General features: G+C 37.6%; 1 protein-coding gene across 2 annotated transcripts in view; it reads right to left on the bottom strand.

Annotated features, from left to right (window-relative positions):
* Window positions 1-3,845: 3,845 nt before the first annotated feature.
* RCAN1 (regulator of calcineurin 1) overlaps window positions 3,846-24,129 on the bottom strand; it is a 39,870-nt gene continuing 19,586 nt past the window's right edge. The window contains exons 1-4 of one of the 2 annotated variants that reach the window (XM_005013807.6): window positions 13,019-13,315; window positions 10,694-10,867; window positions 9,569-9,728; window positions 3,846-6,518 (exon numbers count right to left, since the gene is read on the bottom strand). In XM_005013807.6, coding sequence (XP_005013864.1) covers window positions 6,355-6,518; window positions 9,569-9,728; window positions 10,694-10,867; window positions 13,019-13,105 — 585 coding nt within the window. In that variant the 5' untranslated portion in view covers window positions 13,106-13,315 and the 3' untranslated portion in view covers window positions 3,846-6,354. Of the gene's footprint in view, window positions 6,519-9,568; window positions 9,729-10,693; window positions 10,868-13,018; window positions 13,316-24,129 lie in introns of those variants that run through there. The other variant, XM_027449144.3, reaches the window with a different exon arrangement.

Consider the following 24,129-nt stretch of genomic DNA (forward strand, 5'->3'; position numbering starts at 1 on the left):
GAAAGGAATAGAGGAAAGGGGAGAAAAAAGCAACCCAAAAAAACGCATCTTGGAAATTAAACTAAAACAGATTCAGAACCTCTTTTTAGAGAATATACAAGATAAATTCCTTATTTTCCAAGAGATCCCTAGTGAATGCCCCATTTAAAAACAACTCTGCTATCCTAAATATTGAATTTCAATAATTTTTCAAACAACAACAACAAAAATTGTTTGAAAATAATTCTGATAGCTTACTATTTCACTGAATTTTCCTGTCGAGATGGACGCTGTAAGGAAACAACATGAAGGTGATTTCACCAAATCAATTTAAGCTTTTTAGGATTTGAAGGATGCATTTTATAGCTTTAGAAGAACTACTAAATAATAAGTTTAAAATATCTTAAGAATCAGGGGACACAAGCTTATAGTGTAAGGGAGAGAGGAAAGCAGCAAAAGGATTTTAGCAGAGGCCATGGGATAAACTTTGAACCACTTCAATGCACAGAGACAGAGAACTCAAAGAGGAGCTCCAGAACAGGCGTGGATCTAGCGGCATCCCTTGACACCTCAACACACTCCCTTAAAGGAAATTCAAGTGAAATAATGGTGATGTCTACCTGAATCACACTTAAGGACAGATTTTCCTCTCCAGTATTCCTATACTGGAGTAGCTACAAATATTCAGTGAGTTCTCATCTTTGGCACTTTAGGGGAGAGACATAACTCTAGGTAGCACTAAAAGAAAAGACAGAAATTTTCTGTTTCTTTCTCCAGATTTCTGCAGTAGCTCAGTAAGCCCCTTTTGGTAAAACCTTTAACTAAAGCAGTGAGGGTCTGGGGCACTCAAGAAAATAAATATGGAAACAACTGAGTTGTGACTGGTTACCCACAGAAATCCTCAATATCAAATGCAAAGACTCAGAGTAGAGCATTATGTAAAGAGTCTATTTTGACTAAAAACTGTAACAAATTAAAAAGGAAATTAAAGCTAGAGAGAGAGAGAGAGAGAGAGAGAGAGAGAGAGAGAGAGAGAGAGAGAGAGAGAGAGAGAAGGAAAAAGAAAAGAGCTATGAGTCAAAAGCCTGTCTATGCTCTAGAGCTCTTTGAACATTTGTTTATCTTTCAACAAGCTTCTCTTCACTGGACTTGTGAAGTGGTACCAGTAGGGCAAAGAACATCAAAGTTTTCAGAGATTTTGACAACAGCACCAAGCAGCCAGGATTGCACCCATGGGAATCTGCGTTGTTTCCAGGCCTACATAATTACTGAAGGTATGTGATCCTGGGAATTGATTATGGCTGGCCAAAGTTACAGATGCACAGCACCAGAACAGTGTACAACAACTTACACCAGTAAAAGAAATAGAGGTTAAACATGTATAAATGGTAGACATGCAACACAGATCAGACAGAAAAACAGATACAATTTCATTAGGATTAACTAAAGACAAGACACCTTGGGCATCAGGTGAATGTTGGAAAAGTTCATGCAAGTGGGACGTATCAGTAATGAAACTGCAAATAAAATAAGTTCCTGGCGCATACCTGTGGCAAAAAACATATACACTGAATATGAAGGCAGGTACAAAGTCACACGTAAAATCCAAGGAGGTAGCGGCCCTGGTTGGTAGATAGTACAGTCAACTCCAATATGTAGGCAGAAGGACAAAAAAGATGTGTAGTAGAAGAAAGATTTCAAAACAGAACAAAGTGTTTCAGAAAGACATAGGAAATCCTTTTAAGTACCCAGAGACCCTCAGTGTTTTGGAAACAGAGGGAATGCCATCTTGAGAAAGGTGGGTGAGAGCAAGAAACAACATTAGGAAGAACTGCAGCTTCTTGGGCTGGGCTTTCAGAGGGAAAAAGTCCCAAAGAGAATGGGTGACAACACAACTGCGAGAAGTGATGAAGTGCCACTTTGAGCCTTTCTCCACCTATTGAATCTTTCAGGCTTAAACTCCTATCTTTTTTTTTTTTTTCTCCATACCTCAGAGTATCACACTAAAAAGCAACTGCCAGCTACTAAAAAACAAACAAACAAACAAACAAACAAACAACAAGCAAGGTGACAGAGATGCTGCAATTCATGCACATAAGCACAGACTAGGTAACTGACAAAAGGTTTCAAGTGGAATAGTTATTACTTATCAATGGAAATTTTGTTAGAGAAGAGAAATCCAGTCCTGCCAGATCCATCCCATTAATTACTTATCAACTGAGTCACTTTTCTTGTCTTGCTTTCTCATGGTAGAGTACAGCATCTTGGGGAATATTTTGTCTTCATTATTATTGGTTGTTCTGTAGTCTTGTTTTTAGACATCCAAACATGGATTAATAAAAGCGCTAAAAACATGAATTAATGAAAGCGTTAAGTGGATATAATTTTCTGTAAAATGCTTCAAAGGCACGCTGGACATAATCCAGGATAAAAGCAAAGATGATAGACGAAGTGCAACAGCTAAGCCTACCGAGTGAATTTCTGAACTTGGCCCATGCCTAGAGTAAAGGCCCACCCCTCACTACCACAGCATGTTTGGAAGTGGGAGATGGCTCTGGACATAACACAGCTAGCAAGCAAGCTTTACAGATACAAATCACAGTTTCAAGTTAAGAATTGGTCTTCCCCCAAGACGTTCTTTCTAGTGTGACAAAACAGAACTTGACTAGGCAGGTGATTAAGCCTAGGGGAAAACCCATGCTGCAACTGTTAAAATGGTATGAGAGAGTTGCTCGAGTTCATTCCTTCCCCACCCTTGACAAGTCTGGACTACACATGAACAACTAATACACTTGTCCAGTATTTCAAATATCAAAGCTACTACACTTACTGCTGCTCTGAAAAACAACACCTTGATTAGAAACAAACTTCAGTCTTACATGTAGTTGAATTCACCTTGGTAAGGTCATTAACGTAGTAATGCATGCATAAACACAGAACCTGATGATAGCAACGTGCATCGCTAAACTGACAAGTCTTGATAAATGACAACTAGGGATTACTTCCACGTTTATAAGATCATGGACACTATCCTTATGCAGAATGCAAGTAATAAAACAGTGAGTTGTGCATACAAAAAAAGAAATGAAATTAAGAGATTTTCTGTGTAAAATAGGATGGTTCAATTACTGTTGCTTGAAATTGCACAATACCTTGTATCCTCTGTTAGATCACTTAAGGATCAAGTTATGCCTGTTAGCCTACACAGGAATTCCCCTGGATGGGACTGCTATTGATAAGCAACAGAACTGCTACTTCAAACCATTCCCATGTATAGGACAATTACTTAAAAACATCAATACTTCCCAGTCATAAGTATTGAGAAGAATGACCAGCATTAATATCAATAACTCCTTTCTGCCATGAGAGGATTTCTATTTCATTGAGTGAAACCTTCAATGCATTTTTGTATAACGTTTTGCAACTCAGAGACATAGGATTACCAGGTAAAGCCCAAGAAATATTTACATTTTCATATTCCAAGAGCTTTAAAAATAGAATTATTCATGCTGTAGAAGAAAACTGGTAATGATAATATGACCGCAGAGGGATTATTATAGAATAGTAAAATATTGATATCGTTATTAGGAAGCACATCAACTTTAGGCACAGAAGAATCAGTTTTTAAGTGGAATATTTTGGCCCACTTAATTTACTAGTATATCCTCAGACTTGCACTGGGATCACACAAGTCACTTAAGCAAAAGGCTGTGAAGAGTTTCACTGTGAATAAATCCATTTTGTTGGTAAGGATGGAACAATATTCTAATATTCTAACCTTATTCAAATCAACAGCGTTTGGAAGCTTTAAGTTCATGTTTTGGTGCAAAATCTTCAAATAGTTTCATGGAGAAACACCACAACACTTACAAGAAGACAAAATATTTTAATTTAAATATGCCCCATACTATACAATTGTATAAAATACCAACTAAGCATTCATTTGAATGTTTAAAAAAAACAGAGCAAGCAATATACTGTAGTAATGATAACAGGAGGTGGCACAAGCCGAGATACAGAACCAGAAAAAACAGGCAAGTTACTGTCTCACCATCTTTGTTTACAATCACCATCAGAAGGGTAGCCATCCCAAGTCTTCCATCCATGGTTCCCAGTGCCCGCTTTATGAGGCGGATGGCAGTGTAATAAACTGGGAAAATCATGTTTTTGTTTAGCTTTCTTCACTTTTACTTGAAAATCAGCACTGCTTTCTTTGTATTGCTACAAAGCAGAGCAGCAACTAAGTTGCTAATGCAAATCTAATACTTTCACTGGTAATCATATAAAGATGGAAATAGGACAAAAATGATTTCAACAATTTCAAACTGTATGATGTAAAACACCCTAAGCCCAGTAGTAATTTTAGAAACATGGAAAAAATCTTGGGAAGGCTTAAAGATAGTTGTGGCAAGCTTACAAAGTTTCCTCTCCATTTTATTTATTTTGGGGTGTTAATAGGCAGTACATGTATCCAGCTGATTGTTATACCTTAAAAAAGCAAAATAACCTTAAGCACCTTAAGTTGGAGAGTGTGCCACTTGAGTTAGGTCCAAGATAGACACCAGTTGTCAGTGTTCGGTATGCCCTGCGAACTGAAACACTAAGAACAAGGTCATAACTAAAAGTTTAATGTATTCCTCTTATCTTTGGTCACAGGATATCAATCTCTGTTTTACTTAGTATAATGACATGCCTTCAATAAACCATGTTTACACTGCACCACAGCTTGGAATGGCTTCATTACGCAACTTGCTTCACTAATATTTTATTTTAAAAATGAGGTGTGAACCTGGGTATTTAAATTAATGTTTGCTTCAAATGGCACTGAATGGATTTATTTTTTTGAACATTAACTCCAGCTACAAAACTCATCCTCAGACCAACTGTGGCAAAAGTAAACTGACAGAAGCAAACTTTTGATTTTTAGAAACATGTTGGAAACCCTCAAACGTCCCCTAAAAATTGTAAGTGATATTTTCCCATAGGTATCAGTTACTGTCTTAAAAAAAAATACTGAAACCCATTTCAAAGTGAAGATCTCAGTTTTAAAAAACAAATAAGAAAATACACTTCTGCCATCTTTCTTCCACCAAACTTGTATGTGATAAGCTACTGTCTTTAAACACTAACATATAAAAAAAGCTTCTCCCATGTATACCCATTACTTAAGTATGCATCGTTACTTGGCATTAAGCATTTCTAAATACCAGCTTATTTTGGAAGCCAAGCTAAGAAAGTATATTCTTATCGACATAGAAAGCCAGTAGAAAAAGATACAAGTGTGCAGCTTGTAGAACAGTTCACATCAGGAATGAATGAGGAAAAGGCACTCCATCTCGCTTCGCTGTTCTACACAGTGTGTGCAATTTTTCTATCACTGTTAGACCTTTGTTCACAGCAATGCAGATTCACATATTGAGCAGCGCTCTCATTACTCTCCATTCATTATCATTTTTTTCACTGGAAAAGTACATTGCTGTGAATATGCAACATTAGCTCTATTTATACATTTAAGAATACTTTTTTTTTTTTTCCAAATGAGAAAGTTGCGATTACTGAACAAATGCTATTGAAGATATAAATTATTTAAGTTTAAATAATTTAAAATCAACTTGTTTAAACAACTTTCCTATTGCACATTTTTTCTACAACTTTGCCAGACAAAATCTTACATCGGCATTTAAAAGAGTAAAATTGTAATAGCACAAGTTACATAGCACCAAGGTAGGGTGCCAATTGTATGCCTGATGAAAACTGAGTGCCAATAAAAACAAATATAAATATATATGTATATACATATCTAGTAGTAAGTCCGGGATGCTGAGATAATAAATACTTTAAACAATTTCCCAGATTTCCAAAAACGTGAGAAACTATAGAAAATAATGCAAAGTTACTTTTAGAAGACCAAGAATACACATGCACAAAATCTATTACAAGAAAAAGGTTTACAATTCCCAATGTCTTATCTTTAAAACCACCTCTGTTATCGCTACGTATGCCACACAATGACTAGCCTATTAGTTTGAGGATTTATTAGAGACAGAACAAAGAAAGCTTCCCCCTGTTGCTTTATAACGTAAAAGCTTACAGTACCCCCAAAAAATAAACCCACAGTTTGTCTTGTTAGGTCTCAAAATGTCGTCTTCTGCCTGTCTTCATTCCCAGTGATCAGGGAATACACCCATGACATCTATCGACCTGCAGCATCAAAAATAAGGATGAAAATTCCTGTATTTTTTTCTGAGCAAACTTACATTGGAATTTCTCCTACCACAACTGCTGCTGTTGCCACTAAACCTGTGACCTGCCGTTTCCATAGTAAATGTTTCCCTTGAACACACCTACTTGTAACCGTTAAAATACTATGGCAGTTCAACTTAAATGGGCAGGGGTATAATCCGGCCTTCTTGTCTGAATTATTTTTGGTTTGGGTTTCTTTGTTTCTTCTTCCACATCGTTTTCCTGGTCACTCTCACAGACGTGGACAACAACACTAGGGGTAGTGTCAGTTGCAGCATGTAGCTCATACTTTTCTCCTGGAAATTAAAACATTAACAGAAGTGGTTAAAAATGATCTATTTTGTAGAAAAGTATGAAATAAATGACTAAAAAGAAAAGACTTGTTCTTTTTAATGCTACTTGTGTAATATGTTGATGACTAAAAGCCTGATGTCACAAAGTATCAGATGTCACAGGCAGGTGCATTGCGAACTATCATATTCACCATCCAGAAGTATTTAAGTATATTTCCAAAGCAACAGTGCTCAGCTACTTTCTTACATGAGAAAGTAAGTAAGTTACCCTAGGCATTTAAGAAAGCGTTCTATGTGAGCTGTCATAAGACTTCCTGGTGTGCAGTTTTTGTTTTGTCATTTTAAAGCATAAAAAGACTATCCATTCACTGTACCATGCAGACTTATTTTTCCTCAATGATGACAAAACCACAGGATCTTCCTTTCCTTTCAAAGCTTTCACTGTTAAGAAAGCTGGATGCACTTTTACCCACCTCGCACAGAGGTGTTTTAAAACTGTTCTGGCATTCTGTGGAGCAAGAGCTAGACAGCAAGCATCACACACATACAAGGTGAAACATGAAGATTATAATACAGTCTGGGTGCAGAGGTACTATAACAAATTTGGTTGACCACTGATTTGAACTCTGGTTTTACCACAAGGTTAATAATTGCTTTTAAATCTAACCAGATGTTAAATAATTTTAGTCTTATGTTAGATCAGGAAAACCAAACTATTTCTTTATACCACATTCTACCTGATGAGCTCTCCTTATGTTTTTTTTTTTTTTTTTTTTTTTCATGTTACTTTATACTCTTTACCTCTCAGTGGAGAAAAGAGTCTTCTGTAAGACCACTTCAGTGATCAGCTGTCTGAGAGCTAACACCTGTGACAAGCTGCACGCCCTAGCCTGCCAAAGCTTTAAAGTGGTCTCTGCTCTGTTTCGCAGAGCACTTTAGGAGCAGGAACTGGCAAGAGCAGCAATTCCATAGAGGAAAAGGCTCTTGCCTACAATTCTTCTAAAACATGCAAACCACTGTGCTGAAGTAACCCTTGCTTGCACCTGGCTACTTGGTACTGAGTCATTAAGCCCATGTTTCAATAAACCTTACAGTAAATAGGTAGAGTTTTATAGGGCTTAACATTCACTACGTATGTGAAAAATCTCATGGAGAAAGGGATAGCAGATCTGCCAGTAACCTTACTGTAGGGCATCTTAATTCTTAATAACAGAACTTGCGGGGGAAACACCACCAGCTTTTACTTAGTAAATTTTTAAGTATTTAAGACATACAGATTTCTTTTTGGTATGGATACAATTTAAAGGAAAGTTTATAGCTAATAAAGCAGCACCAACCAAGCAAGCTCTGAGCTTTCACAGGATCAGCAGCTGTAACACTACTTATTCCAAGTCCTTCATCCAAAAAAACTTTTATTCAAATGAGCGTAATCTTATGGGACTTTTGTTTCAAAAATTGATTTCAGGAAAATAAAGTCTTTGACAAAAATATTTACTATGTCAGGAGTATTCTCGATGAATGGTTTCAAAGATCTAATCAGGCTTATCTGTTTAGTTTACACATTTCTGGATAAACAAATGATTTTGGCACCATTTTATATCTTCATTTTAACTGTAGTATTTTTCCTATGAATTGTTTCTTGTTTCCTATAAATTGTCCCATCATTCACATACAATATAAAATATAGTATTTATTAAAAACTTACAATAATCCACCCCAGTTTGTATCCTAGCATAATCATAGCTATTTATCCCTCCACAGACTGCAAGGTAGGAATTTTCACAGGTAATTCACTAGTCATCTGAGACACATATTATTTTCATTAGGAAATGAGGATTTCACCAGCATACAGTTGGCCATAAGCTGCTACATAGACAACCATAACATACTACTGCATAGTTGATACATGAGGAGGTAGAAATTCTCCTCTACCTTTTCCCTTTTCCACCCCCTTCCTACTGATGTAATAAAAGTTCCCTAAGCTGGTAGGCAAGCAGATATATAAACATATTACAGCCAAATAAATCAGACTACAGTTTATGTTCTCTTTGATGCTGCTACTAAATATATTCATTTGTTCTCTCCCCTAAACCTAATAGGACAGTTGCAAACAGGTTAAGTCAGAGTCATAACCTGTAAATTGTGGAAAATTAAATTTGCATTAACTCTCATTAAGTTGTTTTAACTGAGATATAAAATGACATCAAGGAATGAGATCATATCAATCCCTGAAGCATGCTTAAAATACCAGTTAGTTCAGTTTAATGGAACTTTGTATCAAAGTAATATTGTTTAAAACAGACTAGGTAGAACTGTTTCTCCTATCTGTGGTGCTATGTATTTTTAATAAATAGATGCACCAACAGCCTACACAGCTGAAATGACAAGCAACTGACAAGATACCACTAGAACTGAATGGTAATAAATAATAAGTGTGCATTCTTGTTATCTCCTCTAATTTGGACAGAGAGGGATGGAAATTTTTCCTTCCCAGGCTGAAGCAACCTCAAAGCTGCCAATAACTGAGTAAACTGCAAAAGATGAAAATACCAAGGAGTTGGGAGTGGCAGAAACTTCCTCCTCTTAATTCCAAAAGAAAATTAGTGCCTCAAACCGGCTTGACACTGAGATAGTCTTCCACCTACACATACTGCTATCTCAGAGTGCATGGAGGTAATTCTAGTTCAGAGCTACATAACTGTTAACTGTTTTAATGTCCTCATCTGAAACAGGACTTTCCTGTCTCTGCAGAAGGCATACCACTACTCAACTTCCTCTATTTTTAGGAAACTACTTTGTGAAAATTCTGGTGAACAAGCTAGTACTTTTGAAGAAACATTCATGTTCTCTATAAATCACAAGACATGATATTGTTGAGGCCTGGGCCCTTCAAATGATCCTGTGGAGTTACTGTGCGTGTAAGAAAGCATAGCTTACTTTTTCTGATAGTATGAATTTAATTGGCGAACAGTAATTCATTTGAAAAATTATAGAAATTCAGTTGAAAAGGTGTATTACTTGAGCAAAACTTGGGTGTTTTTAATCCTGTTTACCTGGTCCTAACTTGGAGATAGCATATAAAAGGTCATAGTTAATCACTGGAGTAGCATCTTCTACTTGCTTCCAACCAACAGGTGGAGAGGCAGGAGGTGAAATCAAAAACTGTTTGTCTGGATTTGGTGGTGCCAAATGCGAGCTTCCAATGTGCAAAGTCTGAAAAAAAAAAAAAAAAGCATTAAAAAAAATAAAGTTATTTCACTATTATTGATGAATTCATCATTAATGAGGAATTTTAACATCAGCTAGATGTTATGCTGTAGCAGGCACTCAAGGTGGCAGCATGTAACAGTATTTTTGGAGAGAGCTATCTGAAAGACCCCGTATACAAAATACAGACGAGTCACCACATCCATTAACTGATGAAACATGCAATGAGGTGTGTATGTCTACATTTTCTTGTTATGGAGTTCTACATAAATTTCACCAGAAAATATCTGTCCTTAAAATACTGAAGTAGGAAGAAGCTAGATATGGGTTTTAAGGTCTAATGACAAATGGTGTTGAAACTTATTACCACAAGTGAGAGTGGTGAGAATTCTAGAAGGTATATAAATAAACTGGCTCCTTCAGGACTGTCCCTATTGACATCTGAAACAGACACAGAGATTAATTTTCCCGTTGAGTTTATGAAGGAATACACACCATAGCTACCAAAAAGCACCCAGATTACCAGAACCTGAGGCAGTTTAATATCTTTAGCAGGAGAAGCTAGCTAGCTAGAGAGCTCCACTGATGGCAAACTTCAAGTACAAACGCGTGCTAGAGTCCCGAGCACATACTGCTACACTTCGGATTCCTGCACATACTCTTTGAGCATTCTTTTCTTCTGTGTGCGTACTGCTGGCCAACACGCTTGGCTTTCCCCACCCCGTAAATTCTATCTTTGACTATGTTGATCACTATCATCTACTCTTTCCCCAAAGGAATCTAAGCAATACAAAAGGAGACATGCAAAATATGCAAGAGCCTCCACATACTTGTAGCTTTGGACCAACCTGTGATTGTTTAACCAAAATGAAAAAATTATGTGTTCATTAGCATGACAGGAGACCTGTGGAAGCTTACCACTAATAAGTTACACTTTAGTACCTTGCAAGGATAATCACAGAGAGACCTACCTGAGCAAAATACAGTTTTATTTCTTTTCCAAGGAACTCTGTCTTGTGCAGCTGGACTCTAGCATCTGCCGCAGATAAAGGGTTACTGAAATTTATTCGTACTCTTTTGAAGCTCTTAAAATACTGAAAGGTGATATCCCTGTCGTATGTTCTAAACAGCGATTCAAATTTGGCCTGAAAAGAAAGGACCAAAGAAAGTCAACACAGCACTGTATATTTTCTCTAAAGAAATACAGAAATTACAGTTGTCAGGAGGGAGAGATCAACACTCTTGAGTACTGGCGTATTCATTATAGCTCAGGTATCTTTTTATTTTTATTTATTTTAAAACTTTTCTAACCTATTACTTGTTTGTTCTTTTTTCCTCTACAGAAGCTTTTTACATCTTAATCAGCAAAATAGTTAATTATCAATAAGAAGCATCTGATTAGATAACATAGTAGAAATATTAGTTAATGGTGTTGGTAAGATTCTGAAAAGAAACGCTTGTTTTACAAAATTAATAACCAAAGGCCTTAAAAAAAGTCTGCCAAGCATGCCTTTGTCTAAGTGAGTAATTTTCAAGGAAACCAACACAACAGTTTTAATAGAGAAAAATGAAAAAAGCTTATTTGCAAGTTAAAAGCAATTTTCTTCAGTGACTCAGCATGCATAATAAAGTTCATGAACATCGCCTTTTTTAATAGCTGCTACTTTCACTTAGGAAAATGCATGGTAAGAAAATATATTACTGAACACTACTTTAATAGCCTCTTGTTTCTGGAACTGAATTCTAAGAAGGCTCCCACTGGCTCTTCTAAAAAGCCCTAAGCAGTAACCATATAGCTCCTGAAAGGCCTTTGACACACTTTCTGTTTTGACCGTGTGGCAAGTGTAGGAACTGGACCAAAGCCTCATACCTTCATAGATCTGCAGCTGAGTTACTTTGCTGCCCTGACTGTATGAAAAGACTAAAGCACATTTACCAACAGCTGGTAATCTCCATGATGCATTTAATGTTTGTGGTCCTGGGGCATCTACGCAAACCAGACAGATTTTTTTTTATTATTATTTTTTATTTTTGAATAAAGCGTACTTGCACTCTTACTTGAGGACACCAGAGAAAAGGAAGAGAAAAAGCAGGAAGCTGTGAAGTCAGCATGCTCTTGCAAAGTGTTTCAGACTCACATTAGGACACAGTAATCAGTTACAAGCCTTATTTCAGAGATGGAGACAGACCAAGCATGCTAGCATTTCAGATATCTTCATCAAAGTTTACTGGATGCTGAATATGAAGTCAAAATATGGAGATATATAGAACTGCATGCATTTTTTAATGCTAATTTTGAATTAGTAGGGAAAGCAACAGAGGTTATCTAAGGCAGCAGTGATTACTTCAAAATTTTATTTTCCTTTCTGAAGAGCTGTTTCACAAACTTGTCAGCTATATACGTAACCAGTATATTTCAAAGATATTTTCAAAGATATTTTAAAACCACTGCTGTCCTGCTTCTTGCTGAGCCACATCTAAGCTTCAAAATGAAATCTGAGACAAGAACAGAACCCTCTGCACAGAAGCCTGTATTTGTTAGCCTACTGTACTGGAAAGAAAGCTGGATGAAACCATGAAAACTAAGCCTGCATTTGTAAAAGTCTTGGTCGTGTCATATGAAAAAAAAAGAAATTCATGCTGAATTGTATTTCAAAGTTCACATTCAACATTTAAACTCAGAGCGCCCGCAAGAGTTGTGCAATATCTGTAGTTTTTTTGTGTGTGCAAATTACATAGGTCATAAATATCACGGTAACAGTACGATAACGAACAAAGTATTATTTTTGTACTTCAGGGATCTTAGCAATCAACAACTGCCTGTATCAGGACTGGATTACTTACACAATAATAATTCTAATCAGGGAAATACAAATCTGAGAAAACTTACAGTTCTAACACTGTTATTAACAACTATAGAGCCAACCAAAAAAAAAATATCAAAAAAGGTATATAAGTTACAAGAATCTTACTACCAAAATTACGATCTCAACATTGCTGAAAACATGCATGAAAGTGAAGAATACACTACAGAGACAAGAAATGTCTAAGGTAAACTTCTGATCTTTTTCCAGAAACACACAGCTTAAGATCTAACAATTTCCACAGTGAGATTCATTCATATCAGAGCACACCGTTGCAGACTTCTAAGACCCAACACCTTCACATTAAACTGGCTTTTTCTTGTAAATCAAGAAGCTACCGAGGTACTCTGTATTCTGAACAGTTTTGTACAGCATCTCTAGACTTTTAACATCCCAGCAGTCCGTACAAATAAAGCAAAAGATAAAGCATACCCTTGTTTCTGCTTGATTGAAGACATCGCTATCTGCCACACAGGCAATCAGAGAACTAAAACTGTAGTTAAAATTTCTAAAATGCATTTTGTGCTTCGCTAAGGTGATACTTGCCGTCCAGCAGAAACCAATTACTTTTAAGGAAGCCGCTGGCTCTGCAGGCAGTGTTTATAAGGGAAACAAGTCCGGCCCCTCAGAGAAAAAAAAAAAAGAAAAAAGGAAAGGTTTCAGAGCATCCTGTATGTGACAGCGAATTCCTGAACAAAGTCCTGCATGCTTTGAGGCAGTCAGGAACAAAATGTAAGCTTCTACTGGAAAGAGGTGACGTCAGCACATTAGTCAGCTTCCCTATGCTAATTACCAGCGCTCGGGAGGATGGAAAAAGCAGCTGAGGTTTGCACAGCAGCTGCTTTATCAAGCCTCTTGCAGCATAGTTTCCACTGGTAGTAATTCCATTCAGCACTCAGACAACATGCTCTTCACTGGAATGGGACAACCCATCTTAAGATGGAAAATGTTACTGCTAAAGGACCAAAGTCTAGAGTAATAGGCTGTAATTAGCCAGGAGGAAAATTTCAAGACTTTGGAACGGAAAACAAATCCCTCAGGTCAATAGCTTTCAGTAATTTTTTGGAAAAAATACACAGGCTGAAATTTGGAGATTAAGAGGCATTGATCTATGAAAATACTTTTTCCCCATTACAGTGAGAATTCATTTTGAAGCTTTCTCCAATGCAACTAGATGGATTTAATTTCCATCCCCACTTCATTAAGAACCCAGTATGAGCCCCATAAGCAAACTTCTTTATTTATTTAAATAAACACAGCTTCATCAGAAATTGACTGGCAGGGTTTTAAGACACAACCTGAACTATCAATGGCAGTAACGAGCTATGAAACCTACATTTTTGAACACGGACTGGTTCGTGGATTTGTATCCTAGTTTCAGAACATTTCCCAAGAAGTATCAAGAACAATTCACAAAAAAAAAATCATTACCATTTTAAAGTAATTCATTACATTTAAGCTGAAGCTTAATGAATTTCCAGACTACTTGGAAACTTCCCACACAGCTTGAGATCAAAATTCATAATGAAGTCAAATTTCTAAGTGCGTTTAGTTCATTTGACTATATTTAGTTCATTTGACTATAAAACGAGGCTATCACAGAATCATCAATTTTTATGAAACTCTCACAAACAATAAACAGTCATTAATTGAAACCCTTACTTCATAAATGTTTAATCCTGTGTAACTATTCACATAAATAGCCTTCTTGATTTCCATAGGCTCTAGTTGCTTGCTGGAAGTTAAGGATGCTGACTGTGCCACAGGCACGAATTCCCATTTAGTAGTCAAACTCTCTGCTGCTGCAAAGTTACCTTGGCATATAAATTACTTTAGTGTGAAAGACCACTCAAGACCTACTTCCTAGCACCTCTGCTTGAAGGTACTTTAAAATAAGCTCCGCTCCAGTAAAAGAGCTGGTTGGAAGGACAACACAACAACTGGTGTAGATGCTGTCAGTGTGATTAAACTCAACGCCTAGAAGGAAGTAGCAGATAACAAGGCTCCGTCGCTCCAGGAGCACCTAGCGTACCAAGTGCCTGAAGGACAGAAAGGGTGGGAGAAGCAACCAATGCTGCATCCCTTCTTCTGGTGAGTGTAGGGCAGGAACTGCAGTATCAACCAAACACTTCTGAGGTTTCACTTGGCACATATACGGCAAGAACTGGTTTGAGTTCTCAGGATCACTGCCTGCACCCAGGAAGGCAGATACTCATAAAAAGCCATCATGCTGAGCAGCAAACCACCTGAGCTAACATGGAAAATCATGCAGGGTATGTCTTGAATCCTGCTCTTGCCCTAGAATTAGGTCATCAAGTGTCAGGTCATCAAGTGTCTTAAAGACTTCGGAAGTGGAAGTGCCAAGTATGACTCTGTGGGCCAGCGGTCTGGATGCTCACCTGGAAAGCATGGCCATGAATCATTTGGGCACACATGGAAACTGAAAACCGGCTTCCCACATCCTATGTGAAGCCTCCAGCTACTGATAAGAAAGTAAAGGTCCCCCTATAACCTGCTGCTGAGTCAGAGTCACCTGGTGCACTCTGAGGCTAGCTGGGTGACTTGTAGGTGACAGGTGGAAAGGATGTTGCTCCTAAAGCCTCACAGGGCCGACACACGAGGCTGTTCTCCAGCCACCCAATAGAACAAAGCCTCTGGCAACCTCGCTGCAGACCTTTATATAGCTGAGCATATCAAAGCTTCCTATCAGCCCAGTGGTTGTAAAGGTCTGCTAAAGCCTTATTTTGGACTCAGCTTAAAGTAGGGCAGGTAGGTTCTAGGTACTTAAATCCCTTTGTAACTCAACTTACATTTAGGTCCAAATCCCACAAAGAATGAAAACACTTGATTGCTATTATCCTCAAGGGCACTTATATCTTACCAAGGGATAAGGTGCATGGAAAATGACTTCACAAGTCTTCCTACAACCATTTTTCAGATCTAACTTCATCGTTTGAAACAGGACCATTACTGGTATTACTGTGCTGGCTCTAAAGACGCCAACCAGTTCCGAGAACATGTAACATCTCAGAAGACAAGTTTTTCACACTTTTCTCTGAATTTAAAATAAACATTGGCTCTTCCACTGATACACAGTAGAATTTTACTTTATCAGTTTCAAAAGCAAAGAAAATAAAACCAGTTGTAGTCTGCCCCATTTACACATTGTTATTATTACCTTTTGGTAAGGTGGTGTCACCAGTCACTCAAAGATACAACTCAGGTTAAAAAAAGTGATAACGACTACACACTGAAGCCCCGTTCACAATACAGAATAAACAGAACCAGTAACCTGAAAAAGAACACTTTGAAGTAAAACCTAATACCCTTAATGCTATGCTTTGTTAGAACAGTGCAGTCTACAATGTTTCAATTATTGGATTAAATAAATTACCTTGAATGCTTAAAAACAAAACAAAAGGGTTCCTTCATTCGAAGAAAAAAAAAGAAAAGCATATTCTCACTCTCAGTACCCGTTTCATTTAATTAAACAACACAGCAGCACTAAGTTGAGACCCCTGAGATCTATTGTAGAAGCCAAAGTTACAAAAGCGCTATTACAAAATTCTGCCAGTGTTGCAATGTTTCTTCTGTGGTGATCAAGCCCTGTAATGTTTGCTAGTCACAATGAACTACCTGGAACAAGAACACTGCATGACAATCAGCACCGTGGATTCATCATTCTGATACTATCAGAGTAGGCTTTTTCTTTTTTTCCTCCTCTCTCATCTTCAGAGAGTTTGCTGCTTCTCTCTTTCTTTGAGACTCCCTACTGACCACATGACACGGAAAAGAGACCAAGGGTAAGGAGATGACCTGCTTAAAGATCTACGCCTTCATCTGGGTAACAATGGCTGATACTTCATCAGTGCAATAGGATGCCACTGGACTCAGCTACGAGAAACTAAATGGGTAAGATTCAGGTGAGGTGACAACACAGTTGACCTTGTTTCTCACAGATCACCTTTCCATTGAAGGGTACGGATTCTGGAGCTTCATTTTTAAGATTTGAGCTCTGCCTCTAAAAATTGCAGAGGCGTTGCTCACTAAATATTGCCTAACCTCAATAGCTCCTGACAGATGCTCCATTAGTAGCACGTCCCAGGCAGAGAAATTTAACAGACCCCTTTGAGGTTACTTTTCTGGGGAGAGGGAAAGGAAGAATAAGGAGTCAAATGGGCATATGGAACAGTGCGAACACAAAATGATCAAGCGTCATTACTTACTCTATAATTTAATCTCTACTTGCAATAAGATAGGTAAGGCACAGCGGAGGAAATGAGACCACAGAAGCAGAAAAAAGGCAATTCACAAAAAAATTATTATGTTGTCAATATCTATCTACATCAAAGCTAACAAACCAAGAAAGAAAATTAAGATGAAGCGAAGCATGTTGGTAATTCTGTGAGTGAATAAGAACAACCACTGTAAGAGCTATAAATCAGAATGTAGTCCATTCTTCTCTCTCATCACTGGCATACTTCTACAATTACCCTTGGCGGGTGCTCCTTTTGGAGTCCCTGCACTCCCACTATATATGCTTGCTGATCTTCTGCTATCAAAGATACAGTTTCTATTTCTGCCTTCACATTAATTATCTTGCCTTTGCCCTTATTTAGGGCAGGGATAAACACCTTGGAGTTATCTAGAATGAATAATCATGCTTACTGGTTTCTTTTTCCTAGTGGTTGGGAAAGGAGAAGGGGGGGCAGACAGTAAGCTACAAACAACTTCCAGACCTACCCATGCATGTCTAGGTTTAGGAAGTTAAAATTCATGTGTGTGTTAGCGCACGCAGAGTGGACTGACCTACTAGCCTACACTGTTTTGCCAATGCAGGAGCAGGACATCTAGACATCAGCATGTGACAGCTGTGCTGAATGTGAAAATTTAGTAAGTGATGCTTTCTGCAACTTAACACTAAGGTTGACTTGAAAACTCATTCAGGCAAAACCAAAAAGTTTAAGTCTCAAAATGAGACCCACTGAAAGAAGTAGTGAGCACACGTCCTTGACTGTGTGTTTTTCTCAACTACCTCTTAGGGTGCTCTGCAAACTAACAGAGCAGTCAGGAAACAGTAACATTCTCTATTGTTAGAAAACCTTCAGTTCCTGCCCTTGGGATTCAAGAGGTAGGCTGTTTTGCTGTAGAGGCTTTTTATGTTGTGCTTTTTTTTTTTTTTTGGTTGGCTTGCTTGTAAGCTTACTCGATGAGCAAGAGAAGTCACAATGTCAACAGACTCACACAAAAAGCCAAGAGTGAGGGCAGTGAGTTAGGTCACTTGACTTAAAATATCCGTACAGTAACACAGTCACATTTTACTAGTCAAAATGAAAAAAAATCCAACCTCTCCCCTCTGAACAAAAAAAGATCTCCCCCCACATGAAGACAAAGGAAAAATGGACATTATTTATTTTTGCAAGTCTGGCGAGATTTATTATCAAGTGAAAACAACTGGCAGATCAGTCACGCTTGTTGCTTTTTCTCCTTAAAATCTTTACATTAGGCTGGGCACTGGGAGACAGACAACCTTCACACCCAATGCACAACAGTGAAATGGCTGCACACCTCCCTATGCAGCCAGGCAGTAACACAGCCCTCAACATAGCTGTACAATCTTTCAAGCCAGGGGAATACCGATCAGAAACATAAATACAACGTATGAGAAAGGCAGGGAGCATATGGGAGAGTTATAATACAGCTGAAAAGGTTAATGGACAGTTTCTTCTTCTTTTGTGGAGCTGTGCACTCATTGTTCTGCTCATTCCTAAGATTATCAAAAAGATATTACAAGCAAGTATACACACTGTGTTAGTACATTTAGCAGAGAAGTACACCGCAAGTAAAAAACAAAAGTCTTTGGTATCAGAGAATAAGCTGTACAAGAACATCTGCAAATGTATTTACAGTAAAGAAATCAGAGAGCAGAGCAATGCAAGTACGCAGACTGGTTTTCCAAATTATACAGAGCTACGTGCAGTGTGTTAAGTCAAGGTAACACCCACACAATGACAAAATGGAAAAAGGGGCATGAAGCATGGAGTTAAGACTGTCATCATCAACTCCTCTCATTAACTTTGTTTATAATGTGGAACGGCAGACACATGACCATTCACTATTTCATATGCGAACAAGTATTTTAGTCACAATTTCCAGCCATAAAAGTAGAGACAAAAATCCATGCAGCTTTAAAATATAAGCATCTGATGCCATACAGGAGGGTACACAATGGAAAAGCCTATTTGTCTGTACTACAAGTCGTGCCAAGCACCATATAGGAATGTCTTTAAAAAAAGATATTCAATGGCTATAAAACTGAATTGTTGGACAATATTTCCAGATATAAAAAGCAACTTTTCAGAAATTAAGCTTGAAAACTTGTCTAAGAGCACTAGTTCAATGCAATGATCAACAGCGTATTTGGTGTGTCAGTAGATACTTCTCGCAGATAGACAGGGCTAGGCTCAATTGACAATAAAAACCAAAGGCCACATGCATGGGGTGTGGTATCTGGTATCGCCTCTGTTTTGGACTTAGCTGTTCCAATAAAATCTTTTCTTCTTCCAAACAGCAAAACATAGCAGAGGGACAAGTGACCATTTTTTAAAATGTTAAGAAAAGCTTATGTAAAAGCAAGCAGAAAAGCTATGAAGATTCGGCATCATCATGTGCTTAAAAAAAAAAAAAATAAATCAAGACAAACAACTTTACATACCTAAAATTATAGAAGGACAAAAGCCAATCAAAATGAGTTTTCAGAGAACTCCACTATTTCTCCAAATTTATTCTGTATAAATTCACAAACTCACTTATTTTAATTCCATACACTAGAAAGAACGTATTGTGAAACATGAAGTCCTTTTGCAGCAATTGGGCAGGTGGGCTGAGAAGAAGGAAAAAGTTACTGTGAGGTCAATTATAAAGACTTCTTCCATCATCCTCTGCCTCCACCTTCCTCCCCTCCCCATCCCAAGAGAAAGTTTGGTTTCAAAAAACACCTTTGCGAAGACAAGCTGCTGCTTAGAAGTGGATGAAAATGCCTAGGAAGGACTGTTCTGCAATACTACAGGCCAATCCATTCCATGTTTGGAGATAGGGGGATACAAGAAAAAAATCAAAATTAAAAGACAATTGAAAGACCACAATGATAGTCTTTCTTTAACCAAGACAAATGTTAATACAATCATTTCCATGGCCAGATGCAGATGGAGTGCCAATTTTAAGAAAGCAAGGGGAAGAGATGGTGGTGGGGACAATGCTACAATCTAACTCATGGAAGTGATGCACATGCCTCACTAGAAAGAGCTAACTATGGAAAGGGAAGGAAATCCTTAAACTACTCTTCCCTTTCTCCTTAAACTTTTTGAAGGCTGCTATAAATATAGGTATCTATATTAATCCTTTCCTCAGAGTGGAGATAAAGAAAAAAAAAAAGAAAAGGAAAATTCTCCAGAGATCATCTACATCTGTTATCAACTGAAATAGAAGGGCTTTTAAAGCAATCTGTTTAAGTTCATTTTTGCGTACTCTAGGAAAAGCATCTGTAAACAATTTACTGCAGAACTGTAGGAAGTTGCTTGTAAAAACAAGCCCACCCACCTGCCCCCCCCATTCCCCAATTTATGAAGTAATATCTCTAAGTACCATGTAACTATGAAATAAAGGAAGCACGAGGTGTTCTTCCTACCAGTATAAATAGGAAAGCCATCATCAGTCTGTCCTTCTCAAGGTTATTTATTTGAATACTAGTGTGGGAAAAAGAGATACAGTAATTAATGGATAGGTGCATTTGCAAGATGTCTCCTGCTCTCTTGAATTATTTCAGACATGCTATACAAGTCAGCTACTAAAACAAAAAAAAAAAACAGGTTTTCAGTTCATTATTTCTTGTGAAGGGGCACCTTCTGAAGATGAGCCCTGTTTTGTAAAGATGGAACAGCTGTAAAGCTATTTATAAGCCAGATTCAGTCGAGGGAGAGGTCCAGGGGATAGGGCACATGCTTAGTGTTGGATTCATGCATTCTTTAAACATGTCAAACATACCCTGACAGTAACCACAGCTGGAGTGGTGCACTCTGATGCTGCCTCTACACGTCACCCACGCAACAGAGTGAGCTGAGGGGCATTAGAGGGCATCTTGGTGCTGGGCTCGTACATTAGCCTTCAAATGAGTTAGCTTTTAGATACTAGAGACCAAATTTTGAGGAAATGAACCTTTAGTGCTAGCCTTGACATACGCAAATTTTGATAGTGATGTAAGTAAAACCAGCAACCAGGACAAGACGTGACGAGGAATGAAGTTCATGCATATAGATAATCAAGTTGTGACAGCTTATGAGAAAGAAAGGAGGTAGCCAAAGACACAGGAACCAGGTTCTGCAAACGTCTCACGGTGAAGACGGGGGGAAATACTAGTAATGGATCCAAGAGTCATACAGCTCAGTCCCACAACTCAGAATATTTTACTCAAACCCTACCAAACTGAAGCCAGTGTGGTCAAAGCTGTCCAACATCCAGGTGTCCTGGTAGCATGTGCCTACCATCCTGGAGCTGGAAGAGGCATAAATGAAAACTGCCAACAGAATACCAAACCTCAATTTCATTTATGATTTTAAAAGCCCAACTCTGTTTGGATAAGTAAACTTATAAATACATTAAAACATGATATATTTTATAAAAACAGGAATTTTAAAAAACTGAATCCTAAGACAATTGGGCAGCTATGATCCAAATTCAAATGTCAAAGGTGGTCTTTTAGTGTTTTTTTTTTTTTTTTTCTTCAACAATACATTCATCAGAATAAAATCTTGATCTCAAGCAATATTTAAAAGAACAAAATGTTGATAAACATTTGTCTGGCTCTCTGGTTTTACGAAACACACTGACCACCACATCAGGATTACAAGGACAATAGCACTGCTGATGCAATACCCAACGATATCCATTGAAACTTTTCTAAACAGACCAAAGAACCCAAGATACTTTTATCTCACTTTGCACATTCTATATAATGAAGGAGGTAATCATAAAAGGTCAATACTGAGGAGAAAAAGCAGAAGGAATGAATCTGTCAGCTTATCTTTTCTCCCTACTCAACATCTAAATCAAGAGTTACCATTATAAAGCATGAATCACTGCATATTAAGGCTTCAGATAAACCAATTTAAGAAGCCTAACTACTTTTCTTTGAGCAACCAAGGCTGAATCTAGTTTTCAAGTCTGTTCTGGCACAGCCAGATAGCTTTTTTAGTGGTTTCTGAACCAATGTACAAGGATCTCTATGATGGCTATTTCTCCTCAACTAGTTGGACAGAGTTCCAAAGTTCTTTAATGCAAGAAAACTCTGAAGCCAGTTGTCATTTCTATTGATCATTTTGGAAGCTAATAGCATGCCACCAACCTCTGTTTTAGTATGACTTACACCACTACCTTACTCCTCAATTTCAGAGTATGTTGCAAGATGACATATCTTACACATATTAAGTGAAAATTTCACAAGTGACATCTGATGGTGGAAAACAAAACCCAGTCATTCTTATCTGATGACACTCAAACTGAACTGGGCCTTTCAAGCTGCAATGAAACTTCCATTATCACATTGGGGAGATCAAATCAGTTCACCATGGCTGGTTAAACAGTGCTTTAACCTCAGCTCCACCTGCATTTTCTTATTGAAAATAAGTCAATAAATTCTGCAGCCTGGCGATACTCCAAAACCAAGCACATACTCCAAGGCTAATGAAAGTACAAAAAGGCAGCTTGGGCCATGCTGCAAGCAGCATTCTGTTTGCTCTCCCACCCCCCTACACAGCAAGGTGCTACCTCCATTCAACCTGTGAGCAGGGAAGAGGGATCATGAAGATGTTTCCTCAGTGCTATGCCTGTGGATTGTTGAGAATTTGGGTATAGCCTTACATCCAAAGATAATACACAGGTGTCATTATGTATACTCCCCCTCACAAATGGAGTACAGCTGATGCAAAATCTTCAAGAGCTATTATTATTCTTTGATGACATTTGCTGAAGTAGCCTACTGCTTGCCTACAGTCTGATTACCTTTAGAGTGCTTTTGTTTGAATTTAGAAGTTGCAGAGAGAAGTTCGGAACAATCAGTCTCTCCTCAATATCTCCAAAATCTGAAACAGTTTTGTATACTGTTTAATCAATAATTCTTGAAAGAAACAACTCTTTCTTCTCCCTTCATTTAAAAATTTTACCTTTTAAAGATATGTGAATTGCAACCCAATCTGGCTTCAGTGAATGCCTGTCAACTAACTGCTTTTCTTGATTTTAAATCAATAACTTGTAACATGGCAGAAGAAAATTCCACAGAAGGTTGCCCGCATCTATTTCTATTGTTTCAAAAGGAGAATAAAGAAGAAATCCCACTCAAATGAGTTCTTAATAGAATTACAAGCATGCATTTGAAGTCTGAAACTACAGATTGTACCCTGAAGCTGTATGCCCTTTCAGCAGAAAGCCATTATACCAATGCATCTAAAGTTTTGACCACAGAAGTGTGCATCACCTATAGACGTCAACAAGGTTTCTACAAGGCCAAGTGCTGAATTCAGCCATTTGTCTGTACACAGAAGCTATCCACTCCACAGCTGCTCCACTGAAGAATAAAAAGTTATATAACCCACTAATGTGTTTTTTTTTTTTTATTTAAACGCAGATTCCAAAAGCATTGCCAAGAAGGAAAGTAGTGGTTTTAACTGGATAGACTCTTACAAGATTTTTTAAGAGGAGCTGAAAATACGTGAATTGTCATGCTTACATTCTGTAGCCTACATATGTTCAAATAGAATATATAGAGCTGTGCTGTATCACAGAGGGGCTATTTACAGATCAAGTGTGTGACAGTTTTCCAGTCAACCATCAGAAAAATAAATACCTACAGTGTGCTTATTCCTTCCTTGGAAAAATCCATGACTTACACTTCCATTTCCAATCATTAAACACTAAATTCCTGTTCACTGACGGGTAACATAAAAGCCGTAATTTGGAAATTCCACAACAGAGTACTTGAGTAACCAGCTACACTCACTTTGAAAACTTTAATATAGCAACTATATTCCAAAATTTAAAAGCTTTTTGCAACCTATTTCTACTCCTGCAAGGAATTTACTCAATCCATTGTAAATGGATTGCAATTTTGCCCTCATTCAACTGTTCTGAAAGAAAAACATTTTTCATACAATATATTCACTGGTAACTATTTTGCTATTCATATTAAAAACATCATTCTGCTTTGAAAAGTGACTTTGATGTGCTGAAAACTAACAATTAAAAATCTGCAAAACTGCAGGACTGAACAGAATAGTGGACTTGTTAAAAAAAAAAAAAGTATCTTAGGATCTTATACATAGCAAGTACTCTGTGATAAACAACTTCTGTTTAATTTTGTTTCATTGAAAAAAATACTTGTAATGAATAAGAAACAAAATCAGAAGTAAATAATATCTGTGTTGCATTCTGTCAGTCCATATGGATGGCTTATACAAACAAGCTATTCCAATGCTTTAACTCCTGTGCAGCAC

Source organism: Anas platyrhynchos, chromosome 1, assembly GCF_047663525.1.
Source record: "Anas platyrhynchos isolate ZD024472 breed Pekin duck chromosome 1, IASCAAS_PekinDuck_T2T, whole genome shotgun sequence".
Lineage (NCBI taxonomy): Eukaryota > Metazoa > Chordata > Aves > Anseriformes > Anatidae > Anas > Anas platyrhynchos.